The following is a 25,093-nucleotide window of genomic DNA, read 5'->3' as shown; positions in this document are numbered from 1 at the left end:
GGGGGCCCTTTTCATGGTCTACCATGTGTTTGTTGTATATACATGCTTTGTATCTATTGTTTGAAAAGGGAACGATTCCCAAAACTCGTTGTATATCAATAAAGCTTTTCACATTTGTCCCAGCGCGCCTATTGCCGCCTTTTCTTCTACCTTTGGATGTTCCTGATGCATGATCCTGTTCTGTGCGTTCCAGAGGCGGCTGCTGCTATTGGGGTCCATTTATTCTACAGTAGATATTTCTATATGGCTACATATTTGTTACAATCCAACAAGGTTAGCCTTATTTGTCTATACCAATGTGTCTTACATTATCACGCTATTAGCGCTTGCCACTGTGTTTTTTATCTTCCTTTCGATACCAATCATAAACGAATCCTCTGTGAGACCCCCCACCACCTCCACCACCACCAAAAACTGCATGAAAAGTGATGTAGGGAGTAGCTGGTTAGCATGGAAGACTGAAAATATTGTCTGGGAAAAGGAGTTGTCTTCTCAGAAGTGATCTTTTCCAGAAGTCTCACTGTAATTGTACGGATAGATCATTCAAACATAATAATTTCAGTTTTTTCTTTGCAGATGACTGTGCCTGGAGCTCAGAGAGACATCCGATATCTTCTGATATTACAGCAGATGGTCACGGTATTACCCAATCTACATATGAGGAGCCTGGCATTATCCCAGATACACCCTCAGCCGTTCACAGCAAATATGTATCATCTGATCCTATTAGATACGTCCAATCTTCTGAGTCATCACAGACTGTTAAGCAGAATGAAAGCCACAGAAGAGAAACCGAACATCAAAGAACTCACACAGGGGAGAAGATATATTTATGTGCAGAATGTGGAAAATGTTTTACTCGGAAAGATAACCTTGTTGCACATGAGAGAACTCACACAGGGGAGAAGCCATATTCATGTACAGAATGTGGAAAATGTTTTAATCGGAAAGATAAACTTGTTGCACATGAGAGAACTCACACAGGGGAGAAGCCATATTCATGTACAGAATGTGGAAAATGTTTTACTCGGAAACAAAAACTTGTTGCACATGAGAGAACTCACACAGGGGAGAAGCCATATTCATGTACAGAATGTGGAAAATGTTTTTCTCAGAAAAAAAATCTTGTTGCACATGAGAGAACTCACACAGGGGAGAAGCCATATTCATGTACAGAATGTAGCAAATGTTTTTCTCAAAAATCAAATCTTCTTAGACATCAGAGGATCCACATAGTAGAGAATAAAGTATAATTAGATTTTTTAAAAAAAAATAATTCACATTTTATATATATTTTTTAATGTTATAATAGACATTGGTAAAACCAAATTCACCTGGATCATCAGATGTACATTTCTGATAGATATAACAAAAATGGACTTGGATTGAATTTTGTCATTCTAAAACCATATTTTAAGTGTAAAGTCAAATTGCCTGATGCTAAGAAGTCGTCTCCATGGTCCTTGTGTCCCCTCAGGGATTCCTTATTATACCAGACATTGTATCTAAATTGATGAACCAATTATTCTATTTCCTATTATTTCCTGCTCGGGGCAATGACTTCCAATAAACTTCTCACTCTCTTTAATATACTTAGTTGTACCTTTGTCCTTGTGTCTTTCTGTGTCTACTCCTAATAATATCACCTGGGAATGGTCGCTGACATGTCTGGTGGAGTCAGAAGAGGCCGCAGAGCTACGACTAGGACAATAGTGACTACTTGAGGTGCCTTTTTGTTTCTTGCTATTTGATCTTCTGGGGTTAATGTAACCAATCACAATCTTCCAGTATTTCTCGATACTTCTGTTCCTGTCCGCTCTCGTCTGCAATGTCTGGCTCGTCCTGACTCCGTCTCTATTATATGGGTGTGACTTATTTTACCACTAGATTTATAGGGTATTGTATAGTATGGGTGACATTAGTCTGTGGGGCCTGTGAGGTCAGAGAGTCTAATACTCCAGAAATTCAGAGGTCTAATTCTGCAAAAATAAAAAAATCACTTTTCCATAATATAAGATTCCCTGAGGATAGTCATCTCTTCTCCTCTGTTTTTATCCGCCTTCCCCCATCAGCATTCAATATAACTAGAGATGAGCGAACAGTGTTCTATCGAACTCATGTTCGATCGGATATTAGGCTGTTCGGCATGTTCGAATCGAATCGAACACCGCGTGGTAAAGTGCGCCATTACTCGATTCCCCTCCCACCTTCCCTGGCGCCTTTTTTGCTCCAATAACAGCGCAGGGTAGGTGGGACAGGAACTACGACACCGGTGACGTTGAAAAAAGTAGGCAAAACCCATTGGCTGCCGAAAACATGTGACCTCTAATTTAAAAGAACAGCGCCGCCCAGGTTCGCGTCATTCTGAGCTTGCAATTCACCGAGGACGGAGGTTTCCGTCCAGCTAGCTAGGGCTTAGATTCTGGGTAGGCAGGGACAGGCTAGGATAGGAAGGAGAAGACAACCAACAGCTCTTGTAAGAGCTAAATTCCAGGGAGAAGCTTGTCAGTGTAACGTGGCACTGACGGGCTCAATCGCCGCAACCCAGCTTTCCCAGGATCCTGAATGGAATACACTGTCAGTGTATTCCCGTATACCCGATATATATACCCCCAATACCCGTTCCAACGGTGTGCCCCCCCACCTTCACCCCAGAAATACCCTGCAAGTCCCCTAGCAATAGAATTGGGGCTATATACACCCACTATTTTTGCTACTGGTATATAGTGCCATTGTCTGACTGGGAATTCAAAGAATATATTGGGGTTACGTGCACCCACAATTTTTACTACTGGTATACAGTGCCAGTTTCTGACTGGGAATTCAAAGAATATATTGGGGTTACAAATACCCTCATTTCTTGCTACTGCCATATAGTGCCAGTTTCTGACTGGTAATTCAAAGAATATATTGGGGTTACGTGCACCCACAATTTTTACTACTGGTATACAGTGCCATTGTCTGACTGGGAATTCAAAGAATATATTGGGGTTATAAATACCCTCATTTCTTGCTACTGCCATATAGTGCCAGTTTCTGACTGGGAATTCAAAGAATATATTGGGGTTATAAATACCCTCATTTCTTGCTACTGGTATATAGTGCCATTGTCTGACTGGGAATTCAAAGAATATATTGGGGTTACGTGCACCCACAATTTTTACTACTGGTATACAGTGCCAGTTTCTGACTGGTAATTCAAAGAATATATTGGGGTTACAAATACCCTCATTTCTTGCTACTGCCATATAGTGCCAGTTTCTGACTGGTAATTCAAAGAATATATTGGGGTAACGTGCACCCACAATTTTTACTACTGGTATACAGTGCCATTGTCTGACTGGGAATTCAAAGAATATATTGGGGTTATAAATACCCTCATTTCTTGCTACTGGTATATAGTGCCATTGTCTGACTGGGAATTCAAAGAATATATTGGGGTTACGTGCACCCACAATTTTTACTACTGGTATACAGTGCCATTGTCTGACTGGGAATTCAAAGAATATATTGGGGTTACGTGCACCCACAATTTTTACTACTGGTATACAGTGCCATTGTCTGACTGGTAATTCAAAGAATATATTGGGGTTATAAATACCCTCATTTCTTGCTACTGGTATATAGTGCCATTGTCTGACTGGGAATTCAAAGAATATATTGGGGTTACGTGCACCCACAATTTTTGCTACTGGTATATAGTGCCAATTTCTAACTGGGAATTCAAAATGCGCAAGGCTCCCGGAAAGGGACGTGGACGAGGCCGTGGGCGAGGTCGGGGGAATGGTTCTGGGGAGCAAGGTAGCAGTGAAGCCACAGGGCGTCCCGTGCCTACTCCTGTGGGGCAGCAAGCATTGCGCCACTCCACAGTGCCAGGGTTGCTTGCCACATTAACTAAACTGTAGGGTACAAACCTTAGTAGGCCCGAGAACCAGGAACAGGTCTTGCAATGGCTGTCAGAGAACGCTTACAGCACATTGTCCAGCAGCCAGTCAGACTCTGCCTCCTCTCCTCCTATTACCCAACAGTCTTGTCCTCCTTCCTCCCAAAATTCCCAAGCTTCACAGAACAATAACCCCAACTGTCCCTGCTCCCCAGAGCTGTTCTCCGCTCCTTTCATTGTCCCTCAACCTGCCTCTCCACGTCACGATTCCACGAACCTAACAGAGGAGCATCTGTGTCCAGATGCTCAAACACTAGAGTCTCCTCCATCTCCGTTCGATTTGGTGGTGGATGACCAGCAACCCACCCTCATCGACGATGATGTGACGCAGTTGCCGTCAGGGCATCCAGTTGACCGGCGCATTGTGCGGGAGGAGGAGATGAGACAGGAGTTGGAAGAGGAAGTGGTGGATGATGAGGACACTGACCCGACCTGGACAGGGGGGATGTCAAGCGGGGAAAGTAGTGTGGATGTTGAGGCAAGTGCAGCACCAAAAAGGGTAGCTAGAGGCAGAGGCAGAGGTCAGCAGCTTAGGCGAAGCCAGGCCACACCCGGAATCTCCCAAGATGTTCCAGTTCGTACCCAGCCCCGAAAAACTCCCACCTCGAGGGCACATTTCTCGAAGGTGTGGAGTTTTTTCAAGGAATGCGCCGAGGACAGATATAGTGTTGTCTGCACAATTTGCCTCTCGAAATTGATTAGGGGCTCTGAGAAGAGCAACCTGTCCACCACTTCAATGCGCCGTCATTTGGAATCCAAGCACTGGAATCAGTGGCAGGCAGCAACGGCAGGACAAAGGCCGCCTGCCGTTCACGCCACTGCCACTGCCTCTGCCACTGCCTCTGCCTCTGCCACTGCCACTGCTGACTGTGCTGGCGATGCACTCCAGAGGACGAGCCAGGACACCACTTCATCTGCCTCCGCCACTTTGTTGACTTCTCCCTCATCCTCCCCTGTTCCTGTCTTATCTCCTTCTCCTGCACCATCAAAGGCACCATCAGGCGCTTCTTTACAACAACCCACCATCTCTCAGACATTGGAGCGGCGGCAGAAATACACTGCTAACCACCCACACGCGCAAGCCTTGAACGCCAACATCGCTAAACTGCTGGCCCAGGAGATGTTGGCGTTCCGGCTTGTTGAAACTCCCGCCTTCCTGGACCTGATGGCAACTGCGGCACCTCGCTATGCCGTCCCTAGCCGTCACTACTTCTCCCGGTGTGCCGTCCCCGCCTTGCACCAGCACGTGTCACTCAACATCAGGCGGGCCCTTAGTTCCGCGCTTTGCACAAAGGTCCACTTGACCACCGACGCGTGGACAAGTGCATGCGGACAGGGACGCTACATTTCACTGACGGCACACTGGGTGAATGTAGTTGAGGCTGGGACTGCTTCCCAAACTGGCCCGGTGTACCTCGTCTCCCCGCCTAACATTCCTGGCAGGGACACGAGAAGAACACCCCCCTCCTCCTCCTCCTCTACCGCCTCCTCCTCCGCCACCGCCTCCTCCTCCGCTGTTAGATTGACCCCAGCTACGAGTTGGAAACGTTGCAGCACTGGCGTTGGTAGACGTCAGCAGGCTGTGCTGAAGCTGATCAGCTTGGGGGACAGACAGCACACTGCCTCCGAGGTGAGGGATGCCCTCCTCGATGAGACGGCAATATGGTTTGAGCCGCTGCACCTGGGCCCAGGCATGGTCGTTTGTGATAACCTGGTAGCAGCTCTGGAGCTTGCCGGACTCCAACATGTTCCATGCCTGGCCCACGTCTTCAACCTAGTGGTGCAACGTTTCCTAAAGAGCTACCCCAATGTTCCAGAGCTACTGGTGAAAGTGCGGCGCATGTGCGCCCACTTTCGCAAGTCGACAGTAGCCGCTGCTAGCTTAAAATCTCTCCAGCAACGCCTGCATGTGCCACAACACCGGCTTTTGTGCGACGTCCCCACACGCTGGAACTCAACGTTTCAGATGTTGAATAGAGTGGTTGAGCAGCAGAGACCTTTGATGGAATACCAGCTACAAAACCCTAGGGTGCCACAAAGTCAGCTGCCTCAGTTTCACATCCATGAGTGGCCATGGATGAGAGACCTTTGTGACATCCTACGGGTCTTTGAGGAGTCCACAAGGAGGGTGAGCTCTGAGGATGCGATGGTGAGCCTTACAATCCCGCTCTTGTGTGTTCTGAGAGAATCCCTGATTGACATCAGGGATAACTCAGATCACACAGAGGAGTTAGGGATAGCATCCGATCCGTCACAGCTGGAGAGTAGGTCCACACATCTGTCCGCTTCACTGCGTTTAATGGAGGAGGAGGAGGAGGAGGAGGAGGAAGAAGAGTTGTCCGATGATGTGATGGTGATACAGGAGGCTTCCGGGCAACTTCGAATCGTCCCATTGTTGCAGCGCGGATGGGTAGACATGGAGGATGAGGAGGAAATGGAGATTGAACTTTCCGGTGGGGCCAGAGGAGTCATGCCAACTAACACTGTGGCAGACATGGCTGAGTTCATGTTGGGGTGCTTTACAACCGACAAGCGTATTGTCAAAATCATGGAGGACAACCAGTACTGGATCTTTGCTATCCTTGACCCCCGGTATAAAAACAACATCTCGTCTTTTATTCTGGTAGAGGGGAGGGCCAATCGCATCAATGCTTGCCACAGGCAATTGGTGCAGAATATGATGAAGATGTTTCCAGCATGTGACGTTGGCGGCAGGGAGGACAGTTCCTCCAGTAGGCGACCAAGTTCTCACCGGTCCACACAAACGAGGGGCACACTGTCTAAGGTCTGGGACACCTTGATGGCACCCCCTCACCAAAGTGCCGCCACAGAGGGTCCTAGTGTCACCAGGCGTGAGAAGTATAGGCGCATGTTGCGGGAATACCTTTCCGACCACAGCCCTGTCCTCTCCGACCCCTCTGCGCCCTACACGTATTGGGTGTCGAAGTTGGACCTGTGGCTTGAACTTGCCCTATATGCCTTGGAGGTGCTGTCCTGTCCTGCCGCCAGCGTCCTATCTGAGAGGGTGTTCAGTGCAGCCGGTGGCATCATCACTGACAAGCGCACCCGTTTGTCAGCTGAGAGTGCCGACCGGCTCACTTTGATAAAAATGAACCACCACTGGATAGAGCCTTCATTTTTGTGCCCACCTGTGTAAAGCACCCCAACATGAAACTCCATGTCTGTACTCAACCTCTCCAATTCCTCCGCATCCTCATACTCATCCACCATAAGCGTTGCACAATTCTGCTAATACTAGGCTCCCTCCAACATGATTTCCCCCAACTCTGCTGGTTAGAGGCTCCCTCCACCCTGATTTCCACCAACTCTGCTGGTTAGAGGCTCCCTCCACCCTGCTTTCCCACAACTCTGCTGGTTAGAGGCTCCCTCCACCATGAATTTGCCCAAACTGGGCTGGTTAGAGGCTCCCTCCACCATGAATTGGTCCAAACTGGGGTTTTTAGAGGCTCCCTCCACCATGAATTTGCCAAAACTGGGCTGTTTAGAGGCTCCCTCCACCATGAATTGGTCCAAATTGGGGTTTTTAGAGGCTCCCTCCACCATGAATTTGCCCAAACTGGGCTGGTTAGAGGCTCCCTCCACCATGAATTGGTCCAAACTGGGCTGGTTAGAGGCTCCCTCCACCATGAATTGGTCCAAATTGGGGTTTTTAGAGGCTCCCTCCACCATGAATTGGTCCAAACTGGGCTGTTTAGAGGCTCCCTCCACCATGAATTGGTCCAAACTGGGGTTTTTAGAGGCTCCCTCCACCATGAATTGGTCCAAACTGGGGTTTTTAGAGGCTCCCTCCACCATGAATTGGTCCAAACTGGGGTTTTTAGAGGCTCCCTCCACCATGAATTGGTCCAAACTGGGGTTTTTAGAGGCTCCCTCCACCATGAATTTGCCCAAACTGGGCTGTTTAGAGGCTCCCTCCACCATGAATTGGTCCAAACTGGGTTTTTTAGAGGCTCCCTCCACCATGAATTGGTCCAAACTGGGGTTTTTAGAGGCTCCCTCCACCATGAATTGGTCCAAACTGGGGTTTTTAGAGGCTCCCTCCACCATGAATTTGCCCAAACTGGGCTGTTTAGAGGCTCCCTCCACCATGAATTGGTCCAAATTGGGGTTTTTAGAGGCTCCCTCCACCATGAATTGGTCCAAACTGGGGTTTTTAGAGGCTCCCTCCACCATGAATTTGCCCAAACTGGGCTGTTTAGAGGCTCCCTCCAGCATGAATTGGTCCAAACTGGGGTTTTTAGAGGCTCCCTCCACCATGAATTGGTCCAAACTGGGGTTTTTAGAGGCTCCCTCCACCATGAATTGGTCCAAACTGGGCTGGTTAGAGGCTCCCTCCACCATGAATTTGCCCAAACTGGGCTGTTTAGAGGCTCCCTCCACCATGAATTGGTCCAAACTGGGCTGGTTAGAGGCTCCCTCCACCATGAATTGGTCCAAACTGGGGTTTTTAGAGGCTCCCTCCACCATGAATTGGTCCAAACTGGGGTTTTTAGAGGCTCCCTCCACCATGAATTGGTCCAAACTGGGGTTTTTAGAGGCTCCCTCCACCATGAATTGGTCCAAACTGGGGTTTTTAGAGGCTCCCTCCACCATGAATTTGCCAAAACTGGGCTGTTTAGAGGCTCCCTCCACCATGAATTGGTCCAAATTGGGGTTTTTAGAGGCTCCCTCCACCATGAATTTGCCCAAACTGGGCTGGTTAGAGGCTCCCTCCACCATGAATTGGTCCAAACTGGGCTGGTTAGAGGCTCCCTCCACCATGAATTGGTCCAAATTGGGGTTTTTAGAGGCTCCCTCCACCATGAATTGGTCCAAACTGGGCTGTTTAGAGGCTCCCTCCACCATGAATTGGTCCAAACTGGGGTTTTTAGAGGCTCCCTCCACCATGAATTGGTCCAAACTGGGGTTTTTAGAGGCTCCCTCCACCATGAATTGGTCCAAACTGGGGTTTTTAGAGGCTCCCTCCACCATGAATTGGTCCAAACTGGGGTTTTTAGAGGCTCCCTCCACCATGAATTTGCCCAAACTGGGCTGTTTAGAGGCTCCCTCCACCATGAATTGGTCCAAACTGGGTTTTTTAGAGGCTCCCTCCACCATGAATTGGTCCAAACTGGGGTTTTTAGAGGCTCCCTCCACCATGAATTGGTCCAAACTGGGGTTTTTAGAGGCTCCCTCCACCATGAATTTGCCCAAACTGGGCTGTTTAGAGGCTCCCTCCACCATGAATTGGTCCAAATTGGGGTTTTTAGAGGCTCCCTCCACCATGAATTGGTCCAAACTGGGGTTTTTAGAGGCTCCCTCCACCATGAATTTGCCCAAACTGGGCTGTTTAGAGGCTCCCTCCAGCATGAATTGGTCCAAACTGGGGTTTTTAGAGGCTCCCTCCACCATGAATTGGTCCAAACTGGGGTTTTTAGAGGCTCCCTCCACCATGAATTGGTCCAAACTGGGCTGGTTAGAGGCTCCCTCCACCATGAATTTGCCCAAACTGGGCTGTTTAGAGGCTCCCTCCACCATGAATTGGTCCAAACTGGGCTGGTTAGAGGCTCCCTCCACCATGAATTGGTCCAAACTGGGGTTTTTAGAGGCTCCCTCCACCATGAATTGGTCCAAACTGGGGTTTTTAGAGGCTCCCTCCACCATGAATTGGTCCAAACTGGGGTTTTTAGAGGCTCCCTCCACCATGAATTGGTCCAAACTGGGGTTTTTAGAGGCTCCCTCCACCATGAATTTGCCCAAACTGGGCTGTTTAGAGGCTCCCTCCACCATGAATTGGTCCAAACTGGGTTTTTTAGAGGCTCCCTCCACCATGAATTGGTCCAAACTGGGGTTTTTAGAGGCTCCCTCCACCATGAATTGGTCCAAACTGGGGTTTTTAGAGGCTCCCTCCACCATGAATTTGCCCAAACTGGGCTGTTTAGAGGCTCCCTCCACCATGAATTGGTCCAAATTGGGGTTTTTAGAGGCTCCCTCCACCATGAATTTGCCCAAACTGGGCTGGTTAGAGGCTCCCTCCACCATGAATTGGTCCAAACTGGGGTTTTTAGAGGCTCCCTCCACCATGAATTGGTCCAAACTGGGCTGTTTAGAGGCTCCCTCCACCATGAATTGGTCCAAACTGGGGTTTTTAGAGGCTCCCTCCACCATGAATTGGTCCAAACTGAGCTGGATAGAGGCTCCCTCCACCATGAATTGGTCCAAACTGGGTTTTTTAGAGGCTCCCTCCACCATGAATTGGTCCAAACTGGGGTTTTTAGAGGCTCCCTCCACCATGAATTTGCCCAAACTGGGCTGTTTAGAGGCTCCCTCCACCATGAATTGGTCCAAACTGGGCTGGTTAGAGGCTCCCTCCACCATGAATTGGTCCAAACTGGGGTTTTTAGAGGCTCCCTCCACCATGAATTGGTCCAAACTGGGCTGTTTAGAGGCTCCCTCCACCATGAATTGGTCCAAACTGGGGTTTTTAGAGGCTCCCTCCACCATGAATTGGTCCAAACTGAGCTGGATAGAGGCTCCCTCCACCATGAATTGGTCCAAACTGGGTTTTTTAGAGGCTCCCTCCACCATGAATTGGTCCAAACTGGGGTTTTTAGAGGCTCCCTCCACCATGAATTTGCCCAAACTGGGCTGTTTAGAGGCTCCCTCCACCATGAATTGGTCCAAATTGGGGTTTTTAGAGGCTCCCTCCACCATGAATTTGCCCAAACTGGGCTGGTTAGAGGCTCCCTCCACCATGAATTGGTCCAAACTGGGGTTTTTAGAGGCTCCCTCCACCATGAATTGGTCCAAACTGGGCTGTTTAGAGGCTCCCTCCACCATGAATTGGTCCAAACTGGGGTTTTTAGAGGCTCCCTCCACCATGAATTGGTCCAAACTGAGCTGGATAGAGGCTCCCTCCACCATGAATTGGTCCAAACTGGGTTTTTTAGAGGCTCCCTCCACCATGAATTGGTCCAAACTGGGGTTTTTAGAGGCTCCCTCCACCATGAATTTGCCCAAACTGGGCTGTTTAGAGGCTCCCTCCACCATGAATTGGTCCAAACTGGGCTGGTTAGAGGCTCCCTCCACCATGAATTGGTCCAAACTGGGGTTTTTAGAGGCTCCCTCCACCATGAATTGGTCCAAACTGGGCTGTTTAGAGGCTCTCTCCACCATGAATTGGTCCAAACTGGGGTTTTTAGAGGCTCCCTCCACCATGAATTGGTCCAAACTGAGCTGGATAGAGGCTCCCTCCACCATGAATTGGTCCAAACTGGGTTTTTTAGAGGCTCCCTCCACCATGAATTGGTCCAAACTGGGGTTTTTAGAGGCTCCCTCCACCATGAATTTGCCCAAACTGGGCTGTTTAGAGGCTCCCTCCACCATGAATTGGTCCAAATTGGGGTTTTTAGAGGCTCCCTCCACCATGAATTTGCCCAAACTGGGCTGGTTAGAGGCTCCCTCCACCATGAATTGGTCCAAACTGGGCTGGTTAGAGGCTCCCTCCACCATGAATTGGTCCAAATTGGGGTTTTTAGAGGCTCCCTCCACCATGAATTGGTCCAAACTGGGCTGTTTAGAGGCTCCCTCCACCATGAATTGGTCCAAACTGGGGTTTTTAGAGGCTCCCTCCACCATGAATTGGTCCAAACTGGGCTGGTTAGAGGCTCCCTCCACCATGAATTGGTCCAAACTGGGTTTTTTAGAGGCTCCCTCCACCATGAATTGGTCCAAACTGGGGTTTTTAGAGGCTCCCTCCACCATGAATTGGTCCAAACTGGGGTTTTTAGAGGCTCCCTCCACCATGAATTGGTCCAAACTGGGGTTTTTAGAGGCTCCCTCCACCATGAATTGGTCCAAACTGGGGTTTTTAGAGGCTCCCTCCACCATGAATTGGTCCAAACTGGGTTTTTTAGAGGCTCCCTCCACCATGAATTGGTCCAAACTGGGGTTTTTAGAGGCTCCCTCCACCATGAATTGGTCCAAACTGGGGTTTTTAGAGGCTCCCTCCACCATGAATTTGCCCAAACTGGGCTGTTTAGAGGCTCCCTCCACCATGAATTGGTCCAAATTGGGGTTTTTAGAGGCTCCCTCCACCATGAATTGGTCCAAACTGGGGTTTTTAGAGGCTCCCTCCACCATGAATTTGCCCAAACTGGGCTGTTTAGAGGCTCCCTCCAGCATGAATTGGTCCAAACTGGGGTTTTTAGAGGCTCCCTCCACCATGAATTGGTCCAAACTGGGGTTTTTAGAGGCTCCCTCCACCATGAATTGGTCCAAACTGGGGTTTTTAGAGGCTCCCTCCACCATGAATTGGTCCAAACTGGGGTTTTTAGAGGCTCCCTCCACCATGAATTTGCCCAAACTGGGCTGGTTAGAGGCTCCCTCCACCATGAATTTGCCCAAACTGGGCTGTTTAGAGGCTCCCTCCACCATGAATTGGTCCAAACTGGGCTGTTTAGAGGCTCCCTCCACCATGAATTGGTCCAAACTGGGTTTTTTAGAGGCTCCCTCCACCATGAATTGGTCCAAACTGGGGTTTTTAGAGGCTCCCTCCACCATGAATTGGTCCAAACTGGGGTTTTTAGAGGCTCCCTCCACCATGAATTTGCCCAAACTCTGCTGGTTAGAGGCTCAATCCACCCTGATTTTCAAAACAAATGTTGGTGCCAACCTCAACTTACTACAAGGGCCAAATTCACTGCTGGTGACAAGCTCTCCTCACTGCAAGTGCCAAATACACATGTTTCAAGGTGTTTTCCTACTGTCAGAGAGGTGGTATTGAGTGTGTAAAGTGTGTAGTTGTTAGGCTGTGATGTTGGGGTAATAGAGGGTCTTTGGTGTGTTAGATGCCCCCAGACATGCTTCCCCTGCTGTCCCAGTGTCATTCCAGAGGTGTTGGCATCATTTCCTGTGGTGTCATAGTGGACTTGGTGACCCTCCAGACACGGATTTGGGTTTCCCCCTTAACGAGTATATGTTCCCCATAGACTATAATGGGGTTCGAAACCCGTTCGAACACACGAACAGTGAGCGGCTGTTCGATTCGAATTTCGAACCTCGAACATTTTAGTGTTCGCTCATCTCTAAATATAACACATTTTGGAAAATTTATGAAGACTTCTGCATACTGTTGGGGGCACAAGACCCCCTGAGTTATGTTGGCTGTAATACAACAGGCCTGGATGAGCTACCCCCATCCTGAAGCCTGTTATATTACAGCCAACATAACTCAGGGGGTCTTGTGCCCCCAACAGAAATTGGCACCCAACGTGGGGCCGTGTTTCTGATATGTGTTTTCACTATCACCCAATCACCATCTGCAAACTATGTGTTTGAAAAATCAAAAAATCAAACAGGGTCTAGAATAGAAGAAAACACCTGTTCATGTGTTACTTTCAATCTTTGACACAAGTTCTGGACACAGCTGGCAGTACTTATCATACTTAAGTTGTGAAGTCTGGGGAAAATACAACCCTTAGTCTAAGCACCCTTCCATAAAGCATCTTGAATGGTGACAGACCTGTCTTAGTATTAGGAGTGGTTCCTAGTACAATTCTACAGACTCTGGCCTGGGCCTTCCTGTCTCTGCCATGGCCCTTTAGATTTTTAACTTTAGTTTGCCATTCATCCTTTCTGCTTTGCCTGAACTCTGCTCAATCCCCAATACATTATTTCCTTCATTATTTCACCTGTGAAATGTGTACCTCTATCAGACTCTGTCATCTCAGGTATCCCCAATCTACATACAAGCTCAGATATCAATTTCTTGGCAGTTACTTGTGTCGTTGCTCGACTGACCGGATCCAACCTGAGAACAAATCCACACAGACCAACACATATTCGTACGTTCCAGATTCAGGCAATTGTATGTAAACTACTTGTATTCTCAAGAATGAATACAGGGATTTTGGTGTGCATGTGGTAGGTGTCTTAACTACCTGCCCTGGATTGTGTAGAGCACATACAGTATGTGACATGCTTTTACGTGATTTCTGCAGCCCTTCCAAAACCTGAGGCAAACTATAGTTTACCCACTAGTGACTCCATGGCATTTCAAGAGGCATGCACCTTACCATGGGCCAAACCAGCCATTTGGGGGTTATGCTGCTGACACAATCTATCCCCCATTTTCCACATTCCTTCACATTCTCTGGAACCAGTCACCTTAGAGTACAGCCCCTTGGGGTCTGCTAGGCCAATGTCTATTTTGCTCACCTGGTTGAGACCCTTCCATGGCAGTAGTGCCGCTGCTTAATCAGCCTTTTCATTTCCAATACTCTCAGGGTCTCTTCCCTTTGTGTGAGCTCTGACTTTCACAATTGCCAACTGCTTGCTAAGTTTCCATTCTTAATTGGTTTGCCCTGTGAACCATGTGCAATGCCAAACGCATACCTGTAAGGATCCAGTTCTGTTTTTACGTTTCACCTGTCTGTGGGCAAGTCTGCCTCGTGGTGAGATGGCCGCTATAGCTTCGGTGGCCATCTTGCCTGCTCCTGAGGCTATATTAACGAATGCACCTGTGTTTCTCCCTGCTTGAGTATCAGTCAGATCTTTGTCTCGGCTGCCTCTAGCTCTCCACCTCTATTTTGAAAAGTCCTGTGGTTCTCTTGTTCCAGAGTTCTGCCATTTCCTACCATACCTGCATCTAGATACCTGTCTCCCTCCCGGCTGTTGTCCTTCAGCTTACCCCCTCAGCTGCACATGAGCTCCCCCTGATTGATTCAGTCTCTCATCAGGAAAACCTCTAGTGCTACACAACCTGCCTTTTACTACCGGCCGAACGCTACCCAGCCGTGCTGCAACTGACTGTAAGTTCGTCTCTTCTTTGCTGTAACTATTGTCTGCTGTGCATTTCCCCTATCAGCCAAAGGCGTCCACAGAGCATTCACACATAGTGTAACAGGATACTCAAGCCGCACAAGATGGAGGCCGCTGAGTCTGGGGACTTGGAGACCCGTGTTAAGAGAATACAGCAATACACAACTTCTTTGTATACAGAGTTGCAGTCGCTAAAGTCCAAGATAAATTCTCTAGAGATACAAGCTAACAAAAATGTGCAGGATCTTGGCAAGGCGATGCAGGACTTGCATACACGGACAACCGCGGTTGAGGCTTTGAAGTCAGCTCCCCCCGTAGTACTGAGCCCCCCAAAATTGCCACCATTTAGGTTTGGCGGAGACCGCGACAAGTACCGTGGCTTTGTAAACCAGTGTAAACTCTATTTTGATGCACATATCGGTCAATTTCCAAATGATCGCGCCAAGGTACTCTGCGTCATCATGCTTCTGACACACAAGGCTCTAGCATGGGCAAACCCGCTAATTGAGACCGCTGATCCTTGTCTAGATAGTCTGACTCAGTTCCTTGATGGCATGGCCCTGATGTTTGATGATCCTAATCGTCGCGCCACTGCAGAGACCAACTTACTGGCGCTTCGACAGGGCCGACGTACGGTCACAGAATATGCCATGGAATTTAAGAGATGGGCAGTGGACACGACTTGGAAATCTGAGGCGCAACTACCGTTGTTCAGGAGAGGATTATCCAGCGCCATTAAGGACGAACTGGCCCGTACTGAGGCTCCCTCCAAGTTTGAAGAGTATGTACACCATTGCATACGGATTGATATCCGCTTATCCGAACGAAGACAAGAGAGATGGGCAGCAATGAATCGCAGGGACAGCCCACCAGCATTTTCCCCTGCATTTCCCAAGGAACCTTCTAATAGGCCCCCACAGGAGACTGAGCCAATGCAACTAGATGTTGTACAGAGGTCTGAGAGTAATGCTCGTAGGGAACGCCGGCTGCGTGACGGTCTATGTCTCTATTGTGGGGAGTCCGGTCACTTTCTCATAAATTGCCCGAATCGACCTCGCAGGACTGTCGCAGCCGTGGCCGAAGGAGATTTGTCTGACTGTGAATCAGAAGCCTCAGAAGCGTCACAGCCTTTGAATGCAGTTATTCAGACCCTGTCGTCGGTGGCTTCACACCTGGAGAAGAGGAAGAAGGAGACCCATTGCCTCCTGCCAATTCAGATTTGGACCAACACTCGTTGGATTTCCACCTCAGCAATGGTGGATTCCGGAGCCAGTGGCAACTTCATGGATCTGGCCTTTGCTAAAGAACATGGTATCGCAACCCAACATAGGGCCTCACCCGTGCTTATGGAGACTGTGGATGGTTCCCCCCTGGTATCGGGGCCAATAGATCAGGAAACCAGATCCCTAAGGGTATCCATGCCGCCTGATCATCAGGAAGAACTATCCTTCATGCTTATCTCCTCTCCCCATTTTCCAGTAATCCTAGGCCTCCCATGGTTGAAAAAGCAGAACCCAGCTATCAACTGGGAAACCAGAGAGTTACGCTTCCCTGCAAAGAAGAAGTCAGCCATTTGCCCGGTCACATCTGTTCCAGACAATCCTTCTAACCTTTTTTCATCAGTCTATTCTGACTTCTTGGGCGTGAGTGACAAGAAGAATGCAGATAAACTTCCACCACACCGGCCATATGACTGTCCAATTGAGCTTTTGCCCGGTGCCGCAATACCGTTTGGCCACATCTATCCTCTAGCCGGGCCGGAGTTAAAAGCCCTCAAGGACTACGTCGATGAAAACCTGGTAAAGGGGTTTATTCGTCCTTCCTCATCTCCAGCAGGTGCTCCAATCTTTTTTGTGAAAAAGAAGGACGGGTCCCTCAGACCCTGCATAGATTATCGGGAACTCAACAAAATCACTGTTAAGAATCGTTATCCACTTCCTCTAATCCCCGAACTTCTGGAACGAGTTCGCCATGCCAAGATTTTTTCCAAATTAGATCTTCGAGGAGCATACAACTTACTGCGGATTAGAAAAGGAGACGAGTGGAAAACTGCCTTTCGGTGTCGGTACGGACACTTTGAATATCTGGTCATGCCGTTTGGTCTATGCAATGCCCCAGCTGCTTTCCAACATTTGGTTAATGACATCTTCCGGGATCTCTTGGATCAGTTCATGGTGGTGTATTTGGACGATATCCTTATTTTTTCCAGCTCTCTACAAGAACATGAGGAACATGTGAAGATTGTTCTGGACCGCCTACGAGTAAACCAACTTTACATTAAACTCGAAAAATGCGAGTTCCACAAGACCGAGATCCAGTTTTTGGGCTATGTAATCTCACAACAAGGATTGTATATGGATATCAGTAAGATCCAAGCAATCATGGATTGGCCGGTCCCGAAGAATACCCGAGAGGTACAACGTTTCATAGGCTTTGCCAACTTTTACCGGCGTTTTATTAAGCACTTCTCAGAGATTGTCAGTCCCATTACCCAACTTACCAAGAAGGGGACAGTGTTCCGTTGGACACCCCAAGCCCAGGAGGCATTCACTCGCCTTAAGTCAAGGTTCACATCCGCCCCAGTATTAATACATCCTGATCCGGAGTTGGCATTTATAATAGAGGTGGACGCTTCAGACAGTGCCGTGGGAGCTGTCTTATCTCAGAGAACAGGAGAAAAGGGTCTCTTGCACCCTTGTGCATACTTCTCCCGAAAGTTATCTTCTGCTGAGAGGAATTACGATGTCGGAAACAAGGAACTGTTGGCGATCATCTCCGCGTTCAAAGAATGGAGGCATCATTTGCAGGGGGCTTCTCAGCAGATTGTCGTACTCACCGATCACCGTAATCTGGAGTTTGTCCGATCCGCAAGATGTCTTTCTCCCCGACAGGTTCGCTGGAGCCTATTTCTAAACCAATTTAATTTTATCATCTCCTATCGACCGGGCTCCCGTAATGGCAAGGCTGACGCCCTTTCCCGGATGTTCTCTACCGAATCGGATTCGGCTCCCTCATTTGAGACTATAGTACCCGACGCCAATGTGGTGGGAGTGATACAGAATGAAGACTTAATTGACGCCTTTAAGGAAGCCTATGTCACTGATCCTCTCTTGTCCCAGCCGGTTAATGACGTTCATCTGACCTTTAAAAATGGAGTATGGTTCCAAGGCCAATGCCTCTACGTGCCTAAATCTGCCAAACTAAGAGTACTAAGACTGATGCATGACTCCAAGGTGGCAGGTCATAAAGGGGTGCAGAAGACTCAGGAGTTCCTCTCACGATTCTTCTGGTGGCCGGGGTATCAGAGGGATGTTAAAGACTATGTCCGTTCTTGTGTCGTCTGTGCCAGATGTAAGACACCTCGGTCTGCTCCGACTGGATTGCTACAACCTCTGCCAGTGCCTTCTCGTCCATGGGGATCCATATCTATGGACTTTATTGTCGAATTACCTATCTCTAAGGGTATGAATACCATTCTAGTTGTGGTTGATCGATTAACGAAGGCTGCCCACTTTATACCTTACCCCAGACTACCAACTGCTAAAGACACTGTGGAATTAATTATTCAAAATGTCTTTCGGCTGCACGGGGTCCCCGACGAAGTCATTTCAGATCGGGGAGCGCAATTCATGGCGAGATTCTGGCAAGGATTTTGTTCAGCATTAGACATTAAAGTCCGCTTGTCCTCTGCCTACCATCCGCAGTCAAACGGCCAGACCGAGAGGACCAATCAGACTTTGGAACAGTACCTGCGTTGTTTCATCAGTCATTTGCAGGATGATTGGCTGGATCTCCTTCCTCTGGCAGAATTCTCCTATAACAATTCCCAGAGTGCTTCTACAAAGGTGTCACCCTTCTATGCCAATCTGGGGTTCCACCCCAAAGTTTTTCCCAGGCTGCCAAGTGATGTCACCATACCGGCAGTTACGGAACGTGTGGCAATCATTCAGCAAAACTTGGAAGTGTTGAAGGAAACCTTGACTGCAGCTCAGGAGAGATATAAGAGATCAGCGGATCAGTCCCGCAGACCAGAACCCATATTCAAAGTTGGAGACTTAGTCTGGCTTTCTACAAAAAATTTAAAACTGAGAGTACCCTCCCCGAAGCTGGGGCAAAGATTTGTAGGACCATTTAAGATAAGTGCCATCATCAGTGCAGTGGCCGTTAGATTAAAGCTCCCCAACACCATGAAAATCCATCCAGTATTCCATGTTTCCCTATTGAAGGCTGCTATCCCTAATCCGTTCCCGGGACGCGCTGCCCAACCACCCGATTCAGTATTGATTGATGGTGAGGAACAATTTTTGGTGGAAGAGATTCTGGATTCTAGAATCCATAGGAACCAATTACAGTATCTGGTCAAGTGGGAAGGGTACCCGCCTGAAGAAAATTCTTGGGAACCTGTTGATAATATAAATGCTCCCCGTCTGGTGTCCAGGTTCCACCGAAGACATCCCGGTAAGCCCGCCCATAGGGTGTCCGGAGGCCACTCCTAAGGTGGGGGTAGTGTAAGGATCCAGTTCTGTTTTTACGTTTCACCTGTCTGTGGGCAAGTCTGCCTCGTGGTGAGATGGCCGCTATAGCTTCGGTGGCCATCTTGCCTGCTCCTGAGGCTATATTAACGAATGCACCTGTGTTTCTCCCTGCTTGAGTATCAGTCAGATCTTTGTCTCGGCTGCCTCTAGCTCTCCGCCTCTATTTTGAAAAGTCCTGTGGTTCTCTTGTTCCAGAGTTCTGCCATTTCCTACCATACCTGCATCTAGATACCTGTCTCCCTCCCGGCTGTTGTCCTTCAGCTTACCCCCTCAGCTGCACATGAGCTCCCCCTGATTGATTCAGTCTCTCATCAGGAAAACCTCTAGTGCTACACAACCTGCCTTTTACTACCGGCCGAACGCTACCCAGCCGTGCTGCAACTGACTGTAAGTTCGTCTCTTCTTTGCTGTAACTATTGTCTGCTGTGCATTTCCCCTATCAGCCAAAGGCGTCCACAGAGCATTCACACATAGTGTAACAATACCTGGAGTCAATGTAAATGTTTGCTGTGCTATCAGGCTTCTATAAGGGTTTTCAGTTCAGCTTCTTGTGCTGACATGTGTGGTGGAAGGGCTTCTATACTATGGTGTCATGTATAATGACTACAGCATACCCTGTAACAAATTTGCCTTTTTCTGTTAGGTACCTGGAACCGTCCACAAACATCTCATAGTCAGGATTCTCCAATGAGGCATCAGTAACATGACTGAAACTGACTCTTCTGAGAGGGATTTTAAAAATATCTCATTAATAATTTTTTAAAAAAATTCTCATCATCTACTCCCCCCTTTGAATCATGAACTACTGGTAAAAGAGTTGCAGGATTCAAAAGTCAAACAACGCTGAAATGAGATGTTTGAGGAGGATGTAGAGCAAATTCCATCTTGCTGTATCTTGCCAAAGAAATATGACATCTGTCTACCTGTGTGAGGATTGCCTTACCACCGTTCTGATAGAGGAAAACACATCAGGTTCATGTCTGTCTATCTGTGGCACAAAGAATAAAAATTATCAACATGAATAATATTCACTTAATTTCCCATAAAACATTTGTCTAATCTTTTCATACAAAACCTATCTCCAGAAAGTAATTACTCACAATCCAGTGCCTCACTAAGATATAGAAGTACAATACTTTATTTGCCTTCAGGACACTATCAGCACAATAGGGCTTTTGGGACATAAATAATACACTCTGTAATCTAAGTGGTCCAGCCATTGTTCTCTTTGTTTCCACTACAAAACTAATTAACCCCTTGTAAACAATGTTTTATCATGGACGGAGCTGGCTGGCTAAAACTTGTCAAACCTGTATTCAGACTTATTTATACAATCCTAAGTAAATTCAGTTCTCTAAAACTTCTAAACACTCCAGAATTACAACTAATTCATTGATTAGATAAAACGTTTTCACAAAATAATTCCCGATTGTTAACATTCATGGATTTATAGTATAAACCCATAACCAATATTTATATTACAAGTATAAAGCCCATGTGATATTCTTGATACACACAAGCACCAATAAACACTGAGTACGTAGTACATGTACATGTTATATTAAGTACATCTCATATTCACCAGAACACACATATATAGTTTCAACGATGGAAAGAACTTATGTCTCCCTTTCCTATCTACTTTTCACCACCCTCTGTGGGATTATCAGCATTCAATTTCTTCATCTGCTCCCAGTGGAGACTAAAAATGTAACAATACAAACATGGACAAACAGAGCATGTACATATAGCAAACACATGTAACACATATGGGCCCATTCATTTCCATACATACATGCAAACTTCACACTGGAGCTCCAGACAACACACAACACACATCCATTAAATCATAAAGAACTTGTCAAGTTTTCATATATTTTGTACAGTGATATCACTTATTGTCTCAGGATGGCCAAATCTTATTCTTCTTTTCCTACAAATAATCACAGGGTTAGTTATAATTCCTGTACAGCTAAATATTGAAGAAAAATTAACAAAACATATAAGTAGATGGCTTCGTCTTCTCATCAATGTGTATCACTGTAAAATAAACATAATAATGATTATCTCAAATTTATGCCATTAATCCAATTCTAAAGACATTAAATATGATTTAAACAGCCAATACTGATACCAACATTACATATTAATATCTCTGTGCAATTTGAATATTTCCATGGCAAACCTCACTCATCTAATTACCACAAATGTTCAGAACCTCTTACACTATATTTGAGGTTTGCCTTGAGGGCCGACTGCCAGAGTTTTAACATTTTTCTTTACAAGATTTCAATAAAAGTTTTTACCATAATATACTTCAGCGGACTCTCCCTATATTTTTATCTAGTCACTCACATAGTGCTAACAACACAATGCCATGTGCAAACCACATTAACTCTTTAGCTGGACTGTGAGTGGGTGCTCACTATACATTTCCTTACACTAAGAAAAATATACAAACACTTAATACCTTATTTCTGTAACCATTCTTTACTTAATTTTTATCCAACTATCCAACATCTTATCAGCAGTTTATCACCTCCTTTTCTAACTGCTCCTTCTTTAAACTATCTCTTGGGCTGATTTCCATACCGGCAGACTCTGCATTCCTCCCATTCTGTTCTTCAATTAGAGCATATATATTCCCCTTTGTAACTTATGCTCCTGTATCTGTCCTGCATGATCTAATCTCCATTGGTCCCAAAATTTACTATCAAACAATCCTATCTTGGGGACACCTGCTCTTTTAAAAATTCTTTTTACTTCGGCGGCAACTTCTTTCCCTTCTCTCATCTCTATTAGTTCATATGGGTTGTATTCCTCTAGGGTCACACAGACTCGCTAGAGCCACACAGATTTATATGGGGGTCATACAGATTTCTCCCCAGGGTCACACAGATTTCACACAGATTTCTCTACAGCCACACAGACCGTTCTACGGCCACACAGACCTTTCGCAGATTTTTCTAGGGCCACACAGACCCATCACAGATTTTTCTAGGGCCACACAGACCCGTCACAGATTTTTATTTATTTATTATTTTTCCCTTTTTTTTTTTTTTTTTTTTCTTACTTGGGCGGCAACTTCTTTTTTCTCTCTCTCCTTATTAGTTCATATGGGGTATATTCCTCTAAGGCCACACAGACCTATCTGGGGGTCACACAGATTTCTCCCCAGAACCACACAGATTTATCCCCATTTTTGCTGATGGCCAGTCAGCTATGAGCTTCCCACCCCTCTAGGGCAATTAAGACAATAGAGGGTCACTCGTGACTACTCGAGGGTCACACATATTTCTCCCCAGGGTCACACAGATCGCTCTGGGGGTCATACAGACCTCTCTTAGTGGGAACTCCCAAACAGTCACTACTGTTTTCACTGAACTAATCTCTGTCTCTCTAGGGCCACACAGACCCTCTCTCTACCTTTCACGTACTTACTCTTTTAACTAAGGTTGGAGAATGACTCTCCCTTCTGTGCCTCCCTAAACAGATGTATCAATCAAATGACAGCATGGACAGTATACAAAGAATGAGGTATAACATTCCCACCCCCTTTACAGACAACATACTCTTTAGGTTCTTCCGTACTATATAAAAAAATGGCATCAAGTGTTTACAAAAGACATGCAGCTTACTAACCTCACTCATCAACACATAGGATCTGGGACACGTGGGAACTCAGATTACTTATATGGTAAAACAAAAGCTTACCTTTCTCAGCACTGATTTATTCATCTGAGGTCCTCCATGTCCATCTCCATATTGGTCGATGCGTGGGTCAGTATACTATCGGCTACACATCAAATGATCATTGATGCCCTCACGTTGGGCGACAATTTCTGTTGGGGGCACAAGACCCCCTGAGTTATGTTGGCTGTAATATAACAGGCTTCAGGATGGGGGTAGCTCATCCAGGCCTGTTATATTACAGCCAACATAACTCAGGGGGTCTTGTGCCCCCAACAATACTATGTCAGCCTTAAAAAAGGTCCAACTGGGGCAGGGAAGGAGAATTGTCTGAAGAGGTTGTGGCCTTTCCAGAAATCAGTCTATAAAGGAAATCTATAAAACCAATGTGAATTAAAATTAAAGTGTCAGGCTGAGGCCTCCCTGTGCGCTCACATTTGTGGAATGTGGCAAATGAGATGCGAAACATGGCTAGTGGTGCGTGTATGGTACAAGAAAGGGACATGGACCAAATGTGCATTACTATACCATAGCTCTATAGTCAGAGTCGGACTAGGATGTCTAGGACCCACCAGTGGAATTGTTTCTAGGGGCCCACCGCCAGGACCCTGCAGATCAGCGGTACCAAGACAGGGTGGTTAAAGGTAATAACATGTTGGGAGCCGTGCTACTCACGCACTATACCATGTGCACTACATATACCTACTGTTACAGCCTGTATGGCAAGTGAACAGCATGACTCCTAGAAATGTTACCATTACCCGTAGCTGAAGTGTCCTGGAAAAGCTGATCTGCAGAGGTCCAGGCTGTTGTATCATTGCAGATGTAATATTGATGGCCTATCCTAAGGACAGACCATCAATATTAGAAAGATGGATAAATCCTTTAAAGTGGTTGTCCAGGAATTGGAGCAACTCATGTGGTGGGCGGGAGGTGTAAAATAAAAAAACAAATAAATAAAAAAAGAATACTCATCTGTCCTTGGCGCTCCGTTGTCCACCAGTAGTGTCTATTAGGTCTCGTGCTCCTGCACCTCATGTGATTGCTGAGACCAATTAGGTACAGGATTTCCAGAAATGAGACCAAACAGACGCTACCGGCGGAAAAACGGGGGGCTGGGGACAGGTGAGAAGACTTTTTTTTTTTAAATAAAAAATTATTTTTACACCTCCCTGGCGGCCACCACAGCGATCACTCCAGTTTATAGACAACCTGTTTTAAGGGGTTGTCTGGGCCAAATATTTTATGGCCATTTCACTGGTCCCCCATAATGTATGGGGAATAGTGATGGGGCCATTATATTGTGTGGGAGCAGTGATGGGGTAACATCTTGTGCGGAAGAGGTATGTTAAGCTGTGTAGGGCATATTAAAGGGGTTTCCAGGGTTAATCTTGTTTATGGCCTATACTCAGTATAAGCCATAAATACCCCAAACCTCACATTGCAGAAACACAAGGTCTTTGGCTACTACAGAAAAAAAATAAAAAAGTGTTTTACGGAACCAGCAAAGTGAATGAAATTTAATCAAATTTACCTCATCCGCACACTGCAGGAAAAAGATGTGGAACAGCCACAAACTCTGAAATGTGATCGCTTCTAAAAACATGGCCGGTTACTTTCAGCTACGCAATTGGGAGAAAGTGTGGGGAAAAAAACACTGTGGAAAAAATACATTGAGATTCGCCGCTATTTTTTTCCACAGCTATTTTTTTTAGCTGCGTCTTGCTGTTGGGCCTCATCCTTATTATCTCAATAGACTGAACATCATACTATAGGGCTGAGTTCACACAGAGTTTTGGTCAGGAATTTGGTTCTATTGGGAGGCTTTTTTGGAGGCTTATTTTGAGGTGGATTCCTGACCAAATAACTCCGTGTGAACTCAGCCTTAGGGCTCGTTCACATCTGCGCCAGGTCTCCGTTCTGCAGGGTTCCGTTTCCTGCACAAAACAGAGGCTGGAGATGGAAACCTGCAGGACTCTTTCATTTGAATGGGTTTGAAAGATGTCCGGCTGTGAGCGTTTTATGCTCTCCGCCATGAAACCGTTTTTTTAAAATCGGACACAGATTCGAACATGCAGTACTCTGTGTCCGATTTAAAATGCTC

The 25,093-nt window shown here is 46.8% G+C and overlaps 1 protein-coding gene across 1 annotated transcript in view; it reads left to right on the top strand.

Annotated features, from left to right (window-relative positions):
* LOC142217287 (uncharacterized) overlaps positions 1-25,093 on the top strand; it is a 97,007-nt gene that overhangs the window by 40,961 nt on the left and 30,953 nt on the right. The window contains 1 exon segment of the mRNA XM_075285480.1: positions 790-1,232. Within this exon segment, the coding sequence (XP_075141581.1) occupies positions 790-1,232 (443 nt within the window).

The sequence above is a fragment of the Leptodactylus fuscus genome, chromosome 8, assembly GCF_031893055.1.
Source record: "Leptodactylus fuscus isolate aLepFus1 chromosome 8, aLepFus1.hap2, whole genome shotgun sequence".
Classification (NCBI taxonomy): domain Eukaryota; kingdom Metazoa; phylum Chordata; class Amphibia; order Anura; family Leptodactylidae; genus Leptodactylus; species Leptodactylus fuscus.
Note: the sequence above shows the minus strand (reverse complement) of the source record. Positions and strands in the feature narration are given on the sequence as shown.